This window comes from Palaemon carinicauda, chromosome 38, assembly GCF_036898095.1.
Source record: "Palaemon carinicauda isolate YSFRI2023 chromosome 38, ASM3689809v2, whole genome shotgun sequence".
NCBI classification, from domain to species: Eukaryota; Metazoa; Arthropoda; class Malacostraca; order Decapoda; family Palaemonidae; genus Palaemon; species Palaemon carinicauda.
Window position 1 is genome coordinate 32320452 of NC_090762.1, and position 22500 is coordinate 32342951.

At 33.7% G+C, this 22500-nt stretch overlaps 1 protein-coding gene across 1 annotated transcript in view; it reads left to right on the forward strand.

Annotated features, from left to right (window-relative positions):
* Positions 1–22500, forward strand: part of LOC137630529 (uncharacterized) — a 315029-nt gene that overhangs the window by 138915 nt on the left and 153614 nt on the right. Inside the window, exon 4 of the mRNA XM_068362046.1 lies at positions 7104–7134. Within this exon, the coding sequence (XP_068218147.1) occupies positions 7104–7134 (31 nt within the window). The remainder of the gene's footprint in view (positions 1–7103; positions 7135–22500) is intronic.

The following is a 22500-nucleotide window of genomic DNA, read 5'->3' on the forward strand; positions in this document are numbered from 1 at the left end:
GCAAAGGCTGTTGATGACACAGTAGATAAACCTATAAGCTCCCCCTACACCCCACCCATCCTTAGCTCACAAGGATGGTAAGGTTGCAGTGACCAAAGAAACGATCGAGTTTGAGATGGACTCGAACCCACTCTGGCGTTCACCAGTCAGGGACGTTACCACATCGATCACCACAACCTAGAAACTACTTTTCCAAAGTAAAAATCATGTAACCTGCGACTTCAGAAGTCATCTAAATTAACTGAATAAATATTTGTATTTTGTTGTGCCTAACGCTCTTCGAATGGTAAGAGAAAGATTTGTCACTGAAATTCCTTGTTTGTGGAGTGCGGAGCCTTGATGATTATAGATATATGGTCAGTGGTAGAGTATTTTCTATCTTTTAGACAAAAACATAATGAGATAAGTATTAAGAGTACAATCTCACAAAAAACCAAAAGCGACACCCATGCAAAATGTAAATAACATAAATAAGCTGAACTTTCAGAATTTGTCGTTTCATTTAATCGGATCATACGTATCCGGTTTGACCTAATAAAAAATAAACCCTCAAAAAAAATACAACATTAACCAATCAAGAAATCCAATCGATGCCAATGACAGCCTCCGACCGAATTGAAGTAGCCTCAAGTCCTCCGATAATTTCCGAGAAGGCTCGCGCCTTGCTTCCTTGAAGAAAGATATATCTCGGAGGTTCTCCATTAAGTAGAAGAAGCTCTCTCGGCGTAGTGTTTGTTAGCATCAAACAACCACACGAGAAAAGCGCCTAAGCATTTTTACTTCTCGTCCTCCTGTTCAAGTAAGCCACTCGAGAAGAGAGTCGAGTGGGCTTGCGCTCGTTGCCAGAAAGCTCAGGCTCACTCTCTGCAACCAGCGTCGACTCGTATCCATCTTATTTTCGCATCTCAAATGTAATTGTGATTATTTTTCTTTTTTAAGTCGATTTTTTTTTATTACCATCAATAGACGGTGATGCAGGCGAACAAATGCAAGCAACCGAGAATATATATATATATATATATATATATATATATATATATATATATATATATATATATATATATATATATATATATATATATATATATATATTCATATATATATCCCTTCTGAGTGAGGATACCTTAACGTGGTGAAAGGTTTTGTGTATCGTCATGATCACCAAAGCTGCACTAGTCAGGTCCACTCATACTAGGTTGGTATGCTGTGAGAGGTAAGACCAAAGTCTTTCACCATCATCAATCTACGGTGGCCAGAGTGGTGATAAAAACTGGTCAAACACCAAACATGAATATGCTTATATCTGAGGCCTATGTAATTTATACACCTAATATCTGGATTCTCTCTACCTAGGGATTAGAGACCCAAGGGGGAATCAACTCAAAGATAATAGCTTCTGGACTGCCAGGGACTCAAGAAACTGAGGTTCCATTGACTTACCAACTAATCTAAGTCAATGGAACCTCAGTTTTTTGGGCCTGGGTTCGACCAGAAGCTATTATCTTTGAGTTGATTCCCCCTTAGTTCTCTGATCTCGAGGTAGAGAGATTCCAGATATTAGGTGGTGTATAATATATGGCTTATTTGAAATTAGTCTAAATGTGCCTAATTATCATATATACACATATGTAGAGAGAGAGAGAGAGAGAGAGAGAGAGAGAGAGAGAGAGAGAGAGAGAGAGAGAGAGAGAGAGAGAGAGCGCACCAGGGTGCCATTTGTTACTTCATGGTACTACCTTGACTTGCAGCCCACCAATTAAGCTGTAATGATTGGGTACCAGCATCAAATGGAATTAATGAGGGAACATGGGTTTAGCTAACTCGTACTTGAATAGCTCCAGGAATTATACATATATATATATATATATATATATATATATATATATATATATGTGTGTGTGTGTGTGTATATATATATATATATATATATATATATATATATATATATATATATATATATATATTATATATATATATGCATATATACATATATATATATATATATATATATATATATATATATATATATATATATATATATATATATATATATGTACATATGTATACATCCCTGTATATATAATACACATGTAGCTATATAACGATGTGTTTGTCTGTCTGTTTTCAGGTTGTGAGAATTATATAAGTCACACATGTAAAATAATCTAACAGCATATTATTCGATGAATCTTCATTTCAGAATGCCACAAAGCAAAAGGGCCCACAGGCCTAGCACCCTCTATCTCTTAAAATCTATGCTATGGAAGATAACCTATACGTTACATTAGTCCCCTGTTTTTCCCTTGTGGTACGTCTGTGCAACAAGACTCTGACCTAAATCAAATTATTCGTCAGTAATTAAATTATTCGTCGTTAATTATTTGCAGCGTAACATGGAAAGTTCTCTTAGTGGAAATATTCCCCAAAAAGTATTTTCCCTTCTTTTTAAGGCAAGAGCCTCGGTGAGGCACACAACATAATTGATTTAATTCAACTACGTCCTGATGAAGACAACAACAAAAAATGGGATTAACAACAGGGACAAGAGAACTACGCATTGCTGGATATGTTATACTTGTCAGTAAAAAGAAAAGCAGAAAGAGATTTCTAAAGAATTAGCATAACTGTTCAAAACAATAAACAAATTAAAAACCCAAGACATTCGCAAACACAATCAAACCAAAATTGATGAAACACTAAACAAAAGAAGTATGAAATATATAAACAGAAGACTTGGAAAAGGTCCACAACAAATATTTCTTAAAAGGGATTCAGAATAGATACATAATAAAATTGATTGAAATAAAATGGCAAGAAACACAATATGCAATTAACTAATCTATCGATTAGCTTTATCTAAATGTAAAATTGCTAATCAAAGCACAAAGAAACATAAGCTAAGCACAAGTACGCAAAAACCAATATCCGAGATGTACCATAAAGAAGGAAAGAACCAAAGCGAGGGACACGACAAAGAGCTGCCGTTTTCCAAAATGAAATTGGGAGAAGGGTGAAACGAGTCGATGGCAAAACGAGGCCCCTCCAGATCCAGAAGGCCTCTAAAGGGAAACAGAAATGACCTGTGGTCGAATTTAAGAGAAATAGGAAAGTTGATGCTGCCCAACATTTCATCTTTAATACGGGGTCACCTCCACAGTAACTTTCTCCTTGAAATAGTCATTTATTTGACCTTTAACTGGAATGGGGACATTGATATATATATATATATATATATATATATATATATATATATATATATATATATATATATATATATATATATATATAAACATGTTATATATGTGCTTGGAGGAAAATGGGAAACACGATATGGACCAATCTCTTTCGTGTTTCTATTACACCTCCTCAAGATCATTAATTTGAAATTACATACACACAAACACACACACACACACACACACATATATATATATATATATATATATATATATATACATATATATATATATACATATACATATACATATGTATATGTATATGTATATATATATATATATATATATATATATATATATATATATATATATATATATATATATATCCTGTTTGTTGTGTATTTGGGCTAATGAGCGTTAACGTTAGCATACGTCTGCTTATGTATACATGACTATGCATCTGTAAATTTGTGCAGTAATATATAATGATTAATGCATATAAAATGCATTATCATTAATAGCTTGACGGCGAATTATTGACCAGTCTACGTTGCTACTCACTTCAATCTCCATTTAAAGTAAAACCACTAAAATCATTATATTAATATGATTTCGAATCGACGTACTTTCGGATTCACAAACACGTATGACAAATTAAATACGATTAAACCATATAGATCACTAACCAGGAGGTAAAGAACAAAATAAAGGAATGTTGAAAATACATTATAACAAACTTAAACAAAGACGCATGCACATACGGGAATGGCTTTCTATCTAGTATCAAATATAATAACGCCCACCACTCTTTAGAAGGTCGCCGTCAAGATATGAGTCCTCAAAGACCTCACAGCTGATCGGAAGGTCACAGGGTCGCAAGAGACATTCGTTCGTTTCTCTCCAATCGAAGACGTTAGATTGCAGAAAATTAATTGACGCTCGCAATTAAATTTAAAGGTTAAAATCACCTTGTCAAGATATCAAAAAGAGTTTCAAAATGGGGAAATATTCATTTATATATCAAACAAATAATAGAATCAGAATTAGGAAGTGAAGATGCAAAACTATCAGGAAACTGTGACCGGATTAGGGGCGCTCCCAAATGTTAGCCAAATTCATTGACCCAAAGGTACCCCTCCCTAAATATTCCATTGAAATCAACCAACGACGATTTGGGTTATGTACATACCAATGCAAAAAAAAAAAAAAAAAAAAAAAAAAAAAAAAAAAAAAAAAAAAAAAAAATTTATCAGTTCATTGGCATTAACATCTTCAAATAGTCTTAGAACAATGCATCTCTGATTATTAAAGTAAGCAAGCAGGAATTATATTTTGAATAAAAATCTCCCACTTAACTTTAATGAAGGCATGAATAAAGATTATCCAACAGGGACATAATGAAAAACCAATAGCATAATGATAACCAAATTAGATGCATATGTCCAAGCGATGCGCATGTAAACATCTAATATATAGTAAGGATCAAGATGGAAGAAAATAAATTGCAGATATATTTACTAACTGCAAAATCGCGTTATCAATGAAGACCTCTGACAGTGATCGAAACATTACACCAGTCATCAAAAGCAGCAGGCAGTCTTCTGCATTAGATTTATTTTCGAGAAAAGGTCAGTCGTTTCTCGAACATCTGGAAATATGAGAAATGACAAAGTCTATAATGACGACCTTCTCTTCAAGATGGATTCGCCAATTCATCATTGTTTCCGGTCAGCTACCTTTGATGCCTTTTGCTTGGTGTCATTTTTTCTCTTCCCAAATAATCCACAGAAGTTTTATTCATCTTTGATATTTCAGGTCAAGAGATTCCAAGTCCAGATTTTTTTATTATCATTTACTTTTCCGAAAACCGTCCAACAGCAATAAGAGATCAAATATTGGATTTTATCACGCTTCCAGTCAAGCAACTTTTATTTGTTCAAGGTTTTTTGTTCTTAATTTTGTTTAAAAACAAAACCAAAAGATAAAAATTATAGGATACTAATTTGATTGTATGGTTTCATCTGACATCAGATATGTAAACAGATTTCTCATTATATATGTTATCTTAATTTTTACACATTTTATTTGATGACTTGAAGCTACTAAAATAAGCACTGAATAAGTCCATTCCACGTTCATTTTTAACTTTATATGAAATTAATCCTTTCCCATTGCATATGAAATAAGATACATAAAGAGATTGTTTCATTTGATTTCTGTCTGAAACAGAAAATATATGTAATTGTTATTGTAACAATGCGTTTAGTAATGTTAGACTTATACGAAAAAAAATACATTAAAATATGCATAACCATAGCGGTATCTTAACAACTCAATTTCTACAAAAACAAATGGAAATGAATGATAAGCATTTTTCTCATCGTGGGATTCGAAATGAACACACGGAAATAAGAGTGTCACTTGAGCCAAATATATCTTTGTAGCATAGAGGGTTAAGTGTTGTCTAACTATTAGTTTCGCAAATGAATGATAATAGGTTACATGGCGTCATGAATGCAATGGTCATTAACACCAATCTTAATTAACCCATGGCTGGATTCAATTTCCCTTACGAACGGAAATGGTTTAATCTATCTAATATTCGAATTCAAGACATAATGATGAGCCTATCTAAAAGCAGATGAAGTTAAGAAGAAATGAATGTCATCACGATTAATACACGTCCACACACATTAAATATATATATATATATATATATATATATATATATATGTATATATATATATATATATATATATATATATATATATATATATATATATATATGTTACATTGGAATTGAAAGTCTCTCTTTAAATGAAAGGCAAGGTCGCTAGCATTCATGCCCGCAGAGGCATAGAGACCTTGCCTTTCATTTCTAGTTAGCACAACATTGTATTGCTTTTCATAATGAGTATGCAATACACACACACAAGCATATATATATATATATATATATATATATATATATATATATATATATATATATATATATATATATATATACATATATAATATATATATATATATATATATATATATATATATATATATATATATATATATATATACTGTACATACACACACACACACACACACACACACACACATATATATATATATATATATATATATATATATATATATATATATATATAAAATATATATATATATATATATATATATATATATATATATATATATATATATATATATATAATTGCATTATCATTTCATAAGAAATGTACACTCTCTGAATAAAAACACATCAGTAAGTTATCTGTAGTATTGAAGGATGTACGAACATAACTTGTTTCGGCATTTCTTTTTTTTTAATAAAAATATGTATTGCTTGAGTATAACGACCAAATGAACTGCTGTGAAATCATATCGCCTTAATAACTGTGGCTAAGATTGCTACTATAGAATAGATTGGCAACCACTCTATCCAAATCATTTCCCTAAAAAATACTAATTTTTCCATGGGAATAATTCCTCTTTTAGAAAAATAATTTTGGGAATAAAATTGGTTACAAATAACAAAGCGTTGCTCGAACATTACACGTAATATCCTCCCTATCCAGAGTTCCAGGTAATTTAATCATTTAACAAAGATTTTTTTTTTCTCCTCACCGACCACTGGCTCTAAATCCTTTCAAAACAGCAGCATTTAAATGTCATATACATTCAAGCGCCGATACAAAAATGTACGCTTCCATGGACACTGATTACATCCACTGACCCATGGCAGAACTGTGACTCTTCTTCTATTTTCATTTTCCATTTCTAACCCTTCAATAATATTTCACATGTAATTGACGGTAACACTGATATATTTCACCAAAATTGTGGCTATATTTCAGGGAAATTTAATGCATGCTGCATGACAATTATTCTACTATTATTTTGGTTTTTTTTCTGTTTCAGCGGAGACGACCCAACTCGAGCACTTCAGGATGTAAGTATTTCAAACCTTTCGCGATTGAATATATGTTCAGCTGATAGAATTACTAGTATGTATAAATTAGAATATTGCTATTTGTAATACATACATATATATATATATATATATATATATATATATATATATATATATATATATATATATATATATATATACATATATATATATATATATATATATATATATATATATATATATATATATATATATATATATATATATATATATATATATATATATACACATACATATATACATATATATATATATATATATATATATATATATATATATATATATATATATACATGTAAACATTTGGAAAATAAGAACATTATTCGTTGCGTATTTTTCTTTTCCAAATTGATTAGGTTTGAAGTCAATTCGGATTCGATCCACCTTTGCCTAGAGGCCAACCAATTTATGCTAATTCAATGTGCATGCAAATTCCCATTCGTTATATAATTAACCTATTTGCGCAAATGGACCGAGCCGTGGACAAAACAGAACATTAAGTAAATGGACCACTTTCGGAAATGGGTTAATGTTCCGCAAATAGTTTAGAAGCCAACCACCACATTTCAATGAAGGGACAGTTGTTTTTTCGTTTAACTTCATGTGAGCCTATAACCTTTTCAAAAAATATAACACCCATTATTTCGTATACAAATATAAAGTAGTAGTAGTAGTAGTAGTAGTAGTAGTAGTAGTAGTAGTAGTAGTAGTAGTAGTAGTAGTAGTAGTATTCGTCGCTTTATCATTATTGATTTACCTTAAATTAATGTTTTCAAAGGACTATCTGTGAAAAAAAAAAAAAAAACGTGGTCAGAGGATCCGATTTCTTCTGATAAAACTAAATACAGTAGGGGTTTTAACAGTAATTCTCAGGGTATATAAGTATTTGTCTATCTTTTGATCAACGAAGTAACAATATCTATGATGACACCTGGCTATAGCCTCTGATGAGGTTTAAATCATCTAAATTTCTCGTTTCCTACTACTACATTGCATTTGTGGTTTCTCAATCCTTCTACTCGTCAGAACTCAGAACTGCATTAAAAAAAAAATTCATCTTCTGGCCTCAGATTTTATATATAATTTCTTCTCAATTTTTTTCTTAATCGCGTGGATTTAAGTTCTCAATGGAAAATATATTACTCTTCATACTTCGCTTTTCAAAATCCCAGAATTTTGAATGACAACCTTAATTCGACTCCCACCTCTCACTAGAGATTTACCAGGCCAATACTGCCAACTTCTTTTCAAAATACTGTTTACTTATTTTATCTACTGAACATTTCAAGAAAAGTGCACGATAATTTTCAACAACAAATAATCAATCTTTGAGTTATAAAAATGGAAAGTACGTTTTATTTCTACGCAAAATAAAACACTGATCTTATTTCTAAGAAAAGAAACTGTTTCTCTCTTTAATTACTAGTATTTTTCATGTTGAAAACAAATAATTTACCATAACCATAGGTTCCTAAAGTTCCAAATAACTGGAAATAATTTATCCAAACCACATAAGAACTACCTCCCCTTATTATACAAGTCGGATTTGATGAATATTCATGATACAAAGGACGTAATTAGACGGCATTCAACTCCTCGAAACTGTGGTGGGAGATCTTGCGACAAAAATGATCAATGCTCCGGAATTCTTTTTGGAAACGAGCAACTAATTTCTCTGATTGACTTCTCGGTGCCTCTCCAACGGTGGAATTAATACTGAGTGCATCTAGATGAGCAAGAGCCTTTAGAGAGCAACACTATACAAAGAGAATGGTATCTTATCACTTCAGAATATTATAAGATTGAGCTCAATTAGAGGGAATGCAATACGCCACCTAATCTTAATTATTATTATTATTATTATTATTACTATCCAAGCTACAACCCTAATTGGTAAAGCAAGATGCTATAAACCCAGGGGCTCCAACTGGGAAAAATAGCCCAGTGAGGAAAGGAAATAAGGAAATAAATAAATGAAGAGAACAAATTAACAATAAATCATTCTAAAAAAGGTAACAACGTCAAAACAGATATGTCATAATATATATAAACTATTAACAACGTCAAAAAATCCAATGTCTAGATGCATGTGATGTACTCATACTCAATCACATTAAGTGATAATATTATTTTACTGACAATCCATTCGCATCTTGGGAACAAAAATAATTATTAGGCTAATGGGGAGTGGGAAATTGGGAATTCTAAGAGGACTTATTTCCTTCCAGCGTCAAATTAATCTCGCGACTTCTGGGCTTTTCATTTAACTGAGTTCTAATAAATAGGGTCGAAATCCCATTTGGTATTAAATTACAGTGGCAAATTTCCCTTCACTGTTTTAATAAGACGGTAAAAAGATTTAAATGCCACATTTATTTTCTCTGACGGCGGGTATCCATATATTTTCATATCTATTCTAGTCTTCTTGTTTACATGAGCAAAGAAAAAAAATAGTCTTTCATGCAAATATTTCACCACTCATTTTGTTAGTCCTGTTTAATAAAATCCAAGGAAACTTTAACAGTATCAAATATGCATCGCAAAGAGAGCAAATATTCTGTCATGCAAATATTTCACCACTCATTTCGGCAAGAAACTTCAACAACATGAAAATATGCATTACCCGTGACGTGTCCATTCACTGGCAGATAAATGATTGAACCTCATGCAATAACACCGACAGCTTTAGCGCCATTCCAGGAATAAAGATAAAGGAACTCAACCATCAGAATACTTTAACTTCTCTTCCCCTAACCCTTTCCCCTCCCAACTATTAGATATTAATTGCGAATATTATCATGACTTTATTTACTTATCATAGTTTCATTATAACTTAATAATTTACTATATTTACCCATCCCTGTCTAGTAATATTGTCTCCCATTCTCTCTACGCAATCAGCCCATCTAGGGTTGCGATAACCTATTGGAAATGTCCCTGCTTAGCCTTCGCTGGACTGGGGTTCGAGACCCACGCAAGCTCGATAGTTTCTGGTAATGTCTGCAAACTCACCACTCTTGTGAACGAAGTATGAGGGATTTGGAGGAGTCTATAGTCATCAGCAGCCATTGCCTGGCCCTCCCTGGTTCTAGCCTGGGTAGAGAGGGAGACTGGGTGCTGATAATATGTATATATAGTCAGTTTCTTGGGCACTGTCACAGCCCCTTACCTCTGCCATTCATGGGTGACCTTTAAACCTGAAGTCATAGTGGATAGTACAGACTAGGAAGCTTTGAATACAGAAGGTGATCAGAATAAAGAATGTTTTTCAAACAGCTTACATAAAGATGCTAACAGACCGACCGTGCCAAAGATTAATATCCAGACAATGAATAAGGAATTTAATGCACAGCAATTCTTACCCTATTACAATAGTAGTATTCAGATATCCTTTTCATTTATAAAAGATAATAAAGTAAATACACAAGTGTTTTTATCCTTTAGGATGCTAAGAGTTTCTCCTTCAACAAGGAAAAAAATATATATAAAAAACAAATCATAATAAAATATGAAAGAAAAAATATCAAGAAAAATCATTCTACATCTTATTATCATAAAAAGGGCCATATGAATAACAGAAATAGCTTCATAAGGCGGGTAGGCACTGCACTAACATATAGGGGAAAGGAACTCCTCATATGTACGAGTTTTTACTCTGAAGTGGACCTCAAGAGCTGTAAGTGGACAATAGCTCAACCCTATCCACAATATTAGAAGAAAAAAGTTTCAACGCACCGTGCGTAAGGCCCCAATTGGTTTTTGAAGAGGCTGCGTTATAAAGAAAACTTCTGGTAAGCCTTTTAAGGAAGGTTGTTATTAACAAAGGCTCGTGTAAAACTAGAAACAAGATCTAGGAACAGAAACATAAAAATGGACGATTGTCTTTGTTGCGGATTGAATCTCTGGAACACCTAACTACTGTCTACAGAGAAGACAGCCTAAAAAAACTGCTCTCTAAAATCTTACTTATTAGCAAGTGTCTGACTATATATGTATAAATACATTTCTTTCCGGTCACGCTGAGCGACATTGCCCGACGTGTAACTCCTCGGACTGTCACCATCCCTCGAGTTGAGGGGAGAGGTAGTAGTCATACACTAGTGAAAGGGGATACCCCGAGAGGTACACTTGGAAACCACAACTGCCGTGTTGTAGTTAGGAGAGGGGGAGGGCGTGAAGGATTGAAAGTGTGTGCATATGAATCTAAATATTTACCCGTCATTTTTGACGGTTCGTATACACTATCAATAAATAAGCACATAAGTTGGCCAAGTCAACAGTGATGTAAATAGTGCAAATGAGAAAATATAAGTCATTGGATACGAATTGGAGACCAAAAATAGAGATAGGGGATTTAAAACTTTACTAAGCTGAACTTAAAACATACAAAAGCGATGCTTTAGTAAAGGTATGGAAATGTCTTTATCTTACAATTGATAAATTAAGCGAGATTTTGATGTTTACAAACACATTTCTCTCTCTCCCTCACTTTCCAGTACCAAGAGTAATTGCGAGTACATAAATGACAGCGAGGAAACTCATATACACTAACACACACAGTATATATACAGTATATGCATATATATATATATATATATATATATATATATATATATATATATATATATATATATGTGTGTGTGTGTGTGTGTGTGTGTGTATGTGTGTGTGTGTGTGTGTTTGTGTGTGTGTGTGCAATCTAGGAAGAAAAATTTGAGACTGTATTTCTTTGACGTGCAAATGCCACTTTTCTTATGATTTTTACTACTGTATAAAAGCTCTATTATATTGTATATTAAAACTACTTTGGATCCTTATTGTTCTTACGATCATGACCTTTTTGAGTAACCTCCCCACCCACTTTAATTCTCTAAAGAGAGAGAGAGAGAGAGAGAGAGTGTGTGTGTGTGTGTGTGTGTGTGTGTGTGTGTGTTTCAATATTGGTAATCCCGTATTCCGAGACTACGTACAAATACACTATATAAATAATTCTCTAATAAACGCCAAATCTAATTTAACGTTCATAAAATATAATCTCATTTAGTGTAAATAATTTGCTTAAATGTCAAAGAGGGACGTTAGACCGTTTGATGATGGCCCCAGAATCTTGGACTTTAAATAAATACTGACCTTAATGAGTAAATGGAGACTATAAAATGGAATTGCAAAAAATAGGAAATTTAGAAAAAAAAATTACTTGTTAATTGGAAATAAATTCAACAATCTAAAACATTGATTATATGAATCTTGCTATCATTACGAAGAAAAAGTAATATATAGCCAGTAAAGAGCCATCATTCCTCTTTAGAATTCCATAAGGTCTTGCCAAAAATACCTCCAAGGGACTTATTGCAGATAGTCTGTAAGCAATATCCATAGCAACAGAGTGCTGTATCCTTGGCAATGAGAGAGAACACAACTCCATGATAGATAACTCCAGATGGTAAGGCAATATAACTGAATAACGGGACACAGACTTCTGAAGGATAGAATCTATGAAGCGACATAAGGACGCTCCCAAGCTGGCCACTAAACATGGGCTTAGTCTATTTCGTAACATAAAACTTTAAATGAAAGGCGCAGCGATAAATATTTTCATTATTATTATTATCATTATTATCATTATTATCATTATTATTATTATTATTATCATTATTATTATTATTATTGCCTAAGCTACAACTGTAGTTGCAAAAATAGGATGCTATATGCCTAACGGCTCCAACAGGGAAATACCCGGGAGGAAAGGAATGAACGAATGATTTGAAGTTCTCTGGCATCGTGACATTCAAGGTCATTGACGCCGATATCGTTTATCTATAAATAAAAGATTAAAAGAATATTCGATTAAAATCAGAAAAGTAATACGTTATAGAAGTTAAATAGCGTCAAGAAGACCTGCTTCTGATATAAATTTAGAAATGCCACTAGCATTTTACGACACATCATGTCCAAGGATCTTGGCAATAATTAGATAAACTATATATGAGAAGTAATGAACAAAAAACATAAAATGTATTAAGATCAGTAACGACGTTAAAATAGATATGTCATATATAACTATAAAATCCTTCGTTGCAAGTTTGAGCGTCTGAAGTTCCACCGATTACATTAGGAAGATCATTCTACAATCTAAAGAATCACAGAGCATAATAATGGAAGATACAGATACACAAAAATTATTACATCAATGAATTAAAAAAAGAAAACATTTCAAAACAAAACTATCAAGATTAAAAATGCTGAGTGGTACGACTATGAATGTTACGGAAACGAAAAGTCGAATAATACCAAGAATAAATTGAGCAAAGCAAATCTCTAAAGTGAAAATTAGTAAGACACTGTAATGATGATTTCAAAAAAGCAAAAAATAAAAAAAGATAAAAAAAAAATCAGGAAAGTATTCCAGGATGTTTCATAATAACATTTAGATGAATGTTTGGATACAAAATGTAAAATTACAGCTGTGAAGAAAAAATTATCAGAAGTCTACAAAATATTTCAACAGTGGTTCTAAAACCAAAAGGCAAGTTATTTAAATGATTATGAATAAAGATATGGTTTCTTAATCCGAGAGAAAAATGCCTTTAAAGCGAGGTCTTCAGAATCTAATCCAAAATGCGAAATTGCTTCGAGATGGAGGTTTTACAATGAAAAGGCAGATCAATGCCCAGCTGGCCTTTTCTGAATTTAATTTTAGAGTAAGGATTAAAGTTGTTATAATAGATCCAAAGGAAGATAGGCGATTGAGACAATGATTTAAGAATAATAATTTATAACATTTAGAATGAAATTTAAAAAATAGAACAATATTTTGACGTTTAAAGTTCAAGATTCCATAACCGAATGTAAAGAAAATGTAGCTTACTTGCATTAAAATACTTAGTAGTCTAAAGATAAACAAACAAAAGTTGCGATACTTGAAACTATTGGTTTGAGAGCATCAAACAATATATCGTAAAGAGATAAAATGTTTAATTTCAATAACTCAAAACAGAAAAACGACGGACAGTACGAATCAAACATCCAAAATGTAAATCCACCTTACAGTAAACCAGTCGATTAATAAGGTAATTCTAGCAAATAACTCAAAAAATAGAAGATCAAAGAGAGAACATTACAAAGTTAGGATTAAATAATATAGAGGGAGAGAAGGTCAATACGCCATCAAAATAGCCCAGATTACAAGATAAGACAGCAGAAAAAATACTAACAGAAGGAATGCTGAAGGACCAAAGGGAGCTTAGAAACCCGAAAGAAACACGAGGACGAATATCACAAAGGGGTAAAACCCCGCAAGGGAAATCAGAGAACTCAAAGAAGAAGAAACTCCAGGATTTTGAGAGAGACTCGTTCATATGCGTCCCTCCATTGATATTCACTTGGAAATGGAAAAATGGCCCGTTCGATCGCATATTGAGTGGCGTGATTGCATGCAACTTGCGTGCAACATCCCGTCAGTTTGAGATATTGACTGTTGCCTTGGTCTTAATACTAATTCTTTTTTACCTGACGTATCCTACCAGCATTTTACTTTCGAGCCAAGGACATTTTTTCTCCTTTATGCTAAGTTCTTATGAGGTTTTTTAGGGGGAAGGGGATAATAAATAAGAGATATCATGTAAGGTTATTCATTAAACAAGTGCTTGTGAATTATCTCTTGTGCGTTATATAAAAATTATACCTAGTGCTGGAATTGAAGAGGATTTTGAATCCTTATCAGTATAGAATCTTGACTTATTCTTCCTTCATCCTAAGTTCTTATCAGATTTTTTTTTCTTTATAGGAAATGGAATAATAGATACGAGATGACAAGTAATGTTATTCATTAAACAAATGTGTATGAATGAATGAATGAATGATTTAAAGTTTTCAGGCATTCTGACATCTAAGGTCATTGACGCCGGTAACATTTAATTTATGTATACAAAAATAAAAAATTAAATAAAATAAAAAATTAAAGAGTATTCAAAATATCTACTGTGCGCTACAAGAAAATTACACCTAGTGCTGGAATTGAAGATGATCTCTATAATTATCAGTATAGAATCTTTTCGTCAAAATACACGAAAACTGTACACAATCAACAACTAAAGAACCATAACCAGAAGCAATTTGAGCAACGAGTTCAATGGTTGAAACAGTGACAATAAACCAGTCAAAATTATCCTATTTGGCCCAAGTCGAAACAAAATAGCTAGACAAGTTCCCATCTATGAGAGTCGAAAATGGGCAAACTCTTCACCGAACGAGCTCTAATGAAAGGTATATAAACTCTACGCCTGGCTTTATCTTACCACTTATATCGAAAAGTTTTCTCTCGTTCAAAGACCATCAAACCTGTGTCAGACCTTTTTAAATGTTGGTTGTCAGGAATTTCTTTCTTTCCCAAGAATCTTTTAATCATCCCATTTCTAAATCCGAAAAAAAAAAATTCATCTATACCCCTTTCTTCCAAGAAGCTTCCCATTATCTTTCTTTAGTTCCATGAACCCTTCCTTCAAATAGATTTAAATTTTTTTCTTTGTTACCATAAATCTTTTTTATCAGCTAAAAATACTTTCCATATTACGAAAAATCTTTTCATTTAGAAATACCTTCTTTCTTTATTTTCGAACACATTTTCACCGTTTAAACATAACCGTACATTTCTCTTTGGAAAAATCTTTCCCTCATCAAGAAATAGCCTTAATCTTTATTTGCAAATATCTGTCCATCACCTAAAAATAAAACGCACTTCCTTATTCTGAAGGCTCTTTCCATCGTATAAAAAATTTATTATTTTTTCATCTGAAAATATGTTTTACTTCTTTATTTGGAAATATATTTTACTTCTTTATTTAGAAATGTCTTTCAGTCACAAAAAGATAAATATTTTTTTCCTTTCCAAAAGCTTTCACTCCCCGATGAATTACCTGGGATTACCTTCCTTCATTTGATTTTAAAAAATCATGAAATCTACTTTTCTTACTGTAATTCCTGACCACGCCCTTGTTACACTGTGGAAGAAGAAAATGTACCAGACTTCATCTTTGTGGAGCACTGGAGAGGACCCAAACGACTACCCGGGAGCACAGGGAGGCGGGGGGGGGGGGGGGGGGGGGGGGGCGAAATCCAGCCCCGGCAGGATATCTGACTTCCCCCAAACTCAGACTCGTCATCTTGGCTATTTATAGCGGCAAGCTCATTAAGGGGATGGAGAAGATCTTGCAGGAATGGGGGAGCAAAGTTGGAAATCTTTAAAGACGGTTAAAATTGATTCGAATGAGCAGCACACCAACCAAAGCTCCTTCTAAGGCTACTGCTTGTGGAAGTAATTATACTCATTGACTAGTATATAAGCAGATAAAAAGAAACATAACAAGTACGATTAAAACTAAAATAGATATAATAATAGGCAGATGCAATAGTAATAATGCTAATATCAGCATTTATTACAAAAGAAGAAAAAGACGTAAAGCTCTTGGATCCACTTGAACATCGTTGAAAAACGTCAACAACGACCACTCGAAGTTCTTAGAAATACCACTATTTCCATACACCTTAAAAGTCTCCCCTTCTAGAAAAAAGGGAATAAACTTGATTTATCAGGTAAATTGGCTGAGGCGGCACTGGGAGAGGAAATGCAATTTTGCAAGGCACCGCCTTGAGAACTTAGCACGAGTTAAGAGACGATTTGCGGCCAAGTTGCTTTGTAGACGACTTCCACAGGATGAGTTCCAGCCTGAAATAGTGAGAGGCCATGGCTATCTGGAGGACCTTAAGCCAACATAAATGAGTTTCGATTGCGAGGAAAATCTATCGCGCATGTTGCATTCTGTTGGTATTTTTCGTTCTCTTGTTTCCCTTGCATGCAACGGACGAAAGTGGAAAAAAAATAATGTACCCTCATTATATCTACTTTAAAAATTGATAACATAAACAAATATTTAGAAGAAAAAAAAAACGCAGCACTTTGCTAATCTAATGATTAGACCGGTTGGTCAGCGGAATTCGCATTTAGTATTTCAGTTGATTGGCTGGACGAATATTCGAAAATTTAATTGGCATCCGACCCTCATCGGCACGCCAGGAATGAAAAGACATTCTTTTCATATGACTCCGTTGTTATATATGAGAGGTTTTAATTGGTTCCCCAATTAGTGATAAATACTTTTCAATATTAAGCAGCGGTCTACACAAACATCTGTCACGTCGAGAGCATACATATATTAATCTGATTGGTATTAATAACAGTGGAAAAGAAGGAAAATATATTCTATTAGATACATAATACAGTAAAGACTAAAATGGATAAAACGATTTATCTAAATACCCTAGTAAGCGTTAGCAATAAGAAATAAATATAAACAAAAGAATAATTTCAACAAATATCTTACTCGACGATGAAAAAGCTGGGATAAAGGGAAATCCCTTAATCAGCAATAAATAAATAAAAACCCAAAATAATTTTGGTAAATACCTACTCCGACAATAGGAAAAAAAATAGGTAGAAATCGATATTAGCAGTAAAACGGAAAATATATAGAAACATTCTCCATCTTCCTCAGTAAGACAAAGAATATTTTAATGGGAAGACATATTTGTACGTTTTTATTGAATAATGTAAAACGAGATAAACAAAACTAGAACTGGTAAATAAATTACTCAGCAGTGATAAAAGAATAACTTTTAAGTAAACATTATCCATAAATGTAGATGTAAACATTGGTTCGATAATAGAAAACAATAAGGAGTTTGATAAACATAATCCTTAAGGGGAAACGTATAAATAAATCCAATTTATTGACTTTACAAAGAATAAAGGATTGTCATCAAAACTGATAACTGTCATACAAATAACATGATTCTTCTGAGCAGGATAATATCCAAATAAAATAACACCAAGATATTTCACTAAAGACAAGAAACAACAGGACTCTTACTAAATAACAGATGGCTTATTCATTATCTGGCTCATATCGATCTAATTATTCCATCGAAAAGGAAAACCATTACAAATGACCCAACCACTAATAAAATATATAGAAATATTTAATTAAATAACCGATTGTGAAAGTTACGTAACGAAAACGAGGACCGGTTAATATAGATAATTCATATTAGGTTGAATGAAACGATTTATGACAAATGTTTACTAAAGAATAAACATGACAAAATAGCAAATACCATTTTTTTCTTTAAACATTTTTCACAGACGTTACCTCTGTCTTATCATTTATTTACAGTAAGGTGACACATCCCATTCATTATTTTCAATTTCGATCCAAAGAGAGAGAAATCTTTAAGGTGTAATGTGAAAAGAATTTTGCGATGAAGGCCAGCTTGTGAAAAGTAAAGTAAATATATATGACAAAACCATGGAATAATTAATTAACAATATTCCCTTTGTGAGTGGGGAAACCTTAAGGGGGTGATAGGGTTTACGTATTGCCATGATCAGCAAAGCTGTATTAATCAGGGCCAACCGCACTGGCCAGCGTGGTGATCAAAACAAGCCAAACCAAAGACATGAATTGGTATGTCTGAGGCTTTGTCCTGCAGTGGACTAGAAACGGCTGCATTAGTTGTTGTTGTGAGCCCACGCAGTAGGGAAAATAAAAGAAGAGTTTGACGGGTACAGCTAAAAAATAAAATTGTTAGACGAGACAACCGCATCTTATGCCAAAAGAAATATTGGTTTTCTTGTTCACCTAGTTGGAAAAGCAGGATGCTACAAGCCAAAGGGCTTCAACAGGAAAAAAAAAGACCCAGTGAGGAAAGGAAACAAACAAACTCCAAGAGAAAAATAAGAATATAGATCAAGCATAAAATGTGAAAATTAAACTGATAGATTTGTGAAAGAACCTGACTTAAATAGACAAATATTAAAGGATATATTAATGATAATAGAAAAAAAAAAACAGAGCATCCCCTTGTGTTTACGATTTTGTTGTGCCATCTTTGTGGCAAATCTCTATTTGAAAGGAAAAGTTGAACAAGCATCAATTGCTTAATCATACTATAAATGTATTGTTTTACCTAACAACACAAAGTGAGGGTAATAATTGATGAAAAATGGCTTCACAATTATAGTAAAAGAATTTTATTGTTATTGAGGATTACAATGAAGAGAGAGAGAGAGAGAGAGAGAGAGAGAGAGAGAGAGAGAGAGAGAGAGAGAGAGAGAGAGAGAGAGAGAGAGTCAATACATCCGCCAAAAGGCTTTAAACTACAACCAATGGAACCAAAGGACTTTATCTCTATAATTGATAAGAGAGAGAGAGAGAGAGAGAGAGAGAGAGGAGAGAGAGAGAGAGAGAGAGAGAGAGAGAGAGAGAGAGAGAGAGAGAGAGAGAGCCAATACATCCACAAAATGCTTTAAACTACAACCAATGGAACCAAAGGACTGTATCTCTATAATTGATAAGAGAGAGAGAGAGAGAGAGAGAGAGAGAGAGAGAGAGAGAGAGAGAGAGAGAGAGAGAGAGAGAGAGAGAGAGAGAGAGAGAACCAATACATCCACAAAATGCTTTAAACTACAACCAATGGAACCAAAGGACTTTATCTCTATAATTGATAGAGAGAGAGAGAGAGAGAGAGAGAGAGAGAGAGAGAGAGAGAGAGAGAGAGAGAGAGAGAGAGAGAACCAATACATCCACAAAATGCTTTAAACTACAACCAATGGAACCAAAGGACTTTATCTCTATAAGAGAGAGAGAGAGAGAGAGAGAGAGAGAGAGAGAGAGAGAGAGAGAGAGAGAGAGAGAGAGAGAGAGAACCAATACATCCACAAAATGCTTTAAACTACAACCAATGGAACCAAAGGACTATCTCTATAATTGATAGAGAGAGAGAGAGAGAGAGAGAGAGAGAGAGAGAGAGAGAGAGAGAGAGATGCAACCACAAAATAAACGCAAGGGGAATATGCAAAAGAATATACTAATTAAGTATTATGTTTATACCACTTATTGTAATGATCGCATCTCCACTAAAAGGAACACCAAACATTTAAAACCAGCATTAACTTTGATCTCATTTCCAGCCTTCTGCCTACCCACCCACCCCCGCCCCCGTTCTACAATGCAGGCGACGCGACACTGCTGCTCAAGATGGCGGCAGTAGCGTCGCCTCTTCTTGTCTCTGTCTGTCCCGTCCCGTCAATCCTTTGCTTAGAAGAGTGTTATGGCAACCCAGCCCCCCTCTCAATCCGATATCGCGAGATAGTATTTCAGTCATCCCCTAAAAAAAAAGGCTTTCACTTTCTTTCACGATTTCGTCAGATCGCTTGTTTGGTGAAATGGTTTTAGAAAGATTTCTTCAACGGGGTTTGTTGAAGGATCTCTCAGATTGCAAGGAGATATATAGACAGATGGATAGATTTCAACCAGAGTTTGATTGATCTAACTGATCTAGTGTTAGATCAACACTAATCTGGCATAACAATAACCTGGTGTAGCTTACACAAGAATGAAGAGAGATGGTGAGAGAAAATTGGGGTAGCATGGGAGACCCGAAACACTTATTGGTTTCTCTTAATAAAAGAGACAAAAAGAATAACGACACAGTGAAAATAAAAATAAAAGAGAAACCTCTGCTCTGCCAAGGCCCCATTGTCTTCAGATAACCTGTTGGTGACAGCGGAGCTAAAAAGAAGAGTTGTATGCTAGATGATTGTGATAATACGAGCGGTTACGGGGTGGGGAAAAAAACCTCTCTTTCTGTGGAATAAAAGACGTTCACTGCTGATTACAGATAGCATGGAAAGGAAGCAACCACAACAAAAACAAGAGGTTCGGGTGAAAGTCAATAAAGTCAAAATAGGTTCTCACTTGCAGGATGCAAGAAACATTCAATTTACATGAGATTAGAATGATGGGACCCCGTTTTAGCGACGCGTTAATTCCAGGTGATTTAACGGGGAATCTGGCAAACAGGGGAAATGAGAGAGAGAGAGAGAGAGAGAGAGAGAGAGAGAGAGAGAGAGAGAGAGAAACTCAAATTATAGATTTCATATCCCTTAAGATACAAATGTTTAAATTCTGCTTTTCCGGTAACAAAAATACACCCTGTGCTCTGGGACTGTGGGAAACATTTATTAAAGCTGGATGGCACGAGTAGCTACGTAGGGGGTTAGATATCGTAGTGGTAGTTGTAGCAGTAGTAGCATCAAAACCAGCTACACCACTTCCATCGATTGCATTTCTCTGCAGATTCTACCGTGTGGAAGAGAACAATTTTTTATTCCCGCTCTCCATAACAGGTAGAAACGACGGCGGTGTCTTACCTTAATCCCGATGAATCCAGACTATGTTGTGTTTACAGCCTCGCAGTAATGTTGATAAACCTCCGTTACTCTTTCAACAGTCGCTCAGATTTGAAGACTTCACAGTTCGTCAGAGGTTTTCATGAACAGCTACAGAAGCCTCGGAGTTGAACCAAAGTGATTGCATGGCTTCCAAAGTCCAAACTATGGCACCTGCTGAAGTGGCAGCAACAGTAGCAGTAGTATCAGCATATCATGACATTGAAAGCGGCGATCATTCAGAGAGGAGAGCGAGGTTTCGTATCAGACAGAATAATAGAGGAAGCAACAGTTCTGCTTTAAGTGCGGGTCGGGACCAAGTTTTGTATGGACGAAGGGTTGTTTTGTGAAAGACCCCTTTTTCTCTTCAACTGAGATTCACCCTTTAAATATAGGGGATCAAGTTTGCACTCGGCGTTCATGACAACTTCCGTTGTGACAGCAGTTTCCCTGCTAATCGATCATCGAGTCCTCAATATTCTAAAGAATCCTTTCATGGCTAAATTTAAACTCATAAACTGAAACTTGAAAAGGGGACATCAAAGAATAAAAACGCGTGCAATACAGTCATGTCACATAGGGGCAGTTTCGGGGGAAATAAATGATAGAAATATCTATAGATATTGACTACGGCCATACATCTTCCGCAAAATGATTGAGATTTCTGGGATATTAAAAAATTCCATTGTCCAGGTGGTCCTCGTTATTAAAAGATGCCTCAGTTATTTGGGAAAATATATTGTTTTATTCGACTTCGTTGATATCCACACAATCCACGTTTGCTTTGGGCTATTTCTGACCAAAATTGCACTTTTCAGTGCGTATGGCTGTGAATAAAAGTATATATGTATTTGCACATACGTACATATTTTCAATTTAGGTAGTGAATAAGGACAAAAATTCGAAATCACACACACACACACACATATATATATATATATATATATATATATATATATATATATATATATATATATATATATATATATATATGTATATATATGTATGTATATATACATATATATATATATATATATATATATATATTTATATATATACAT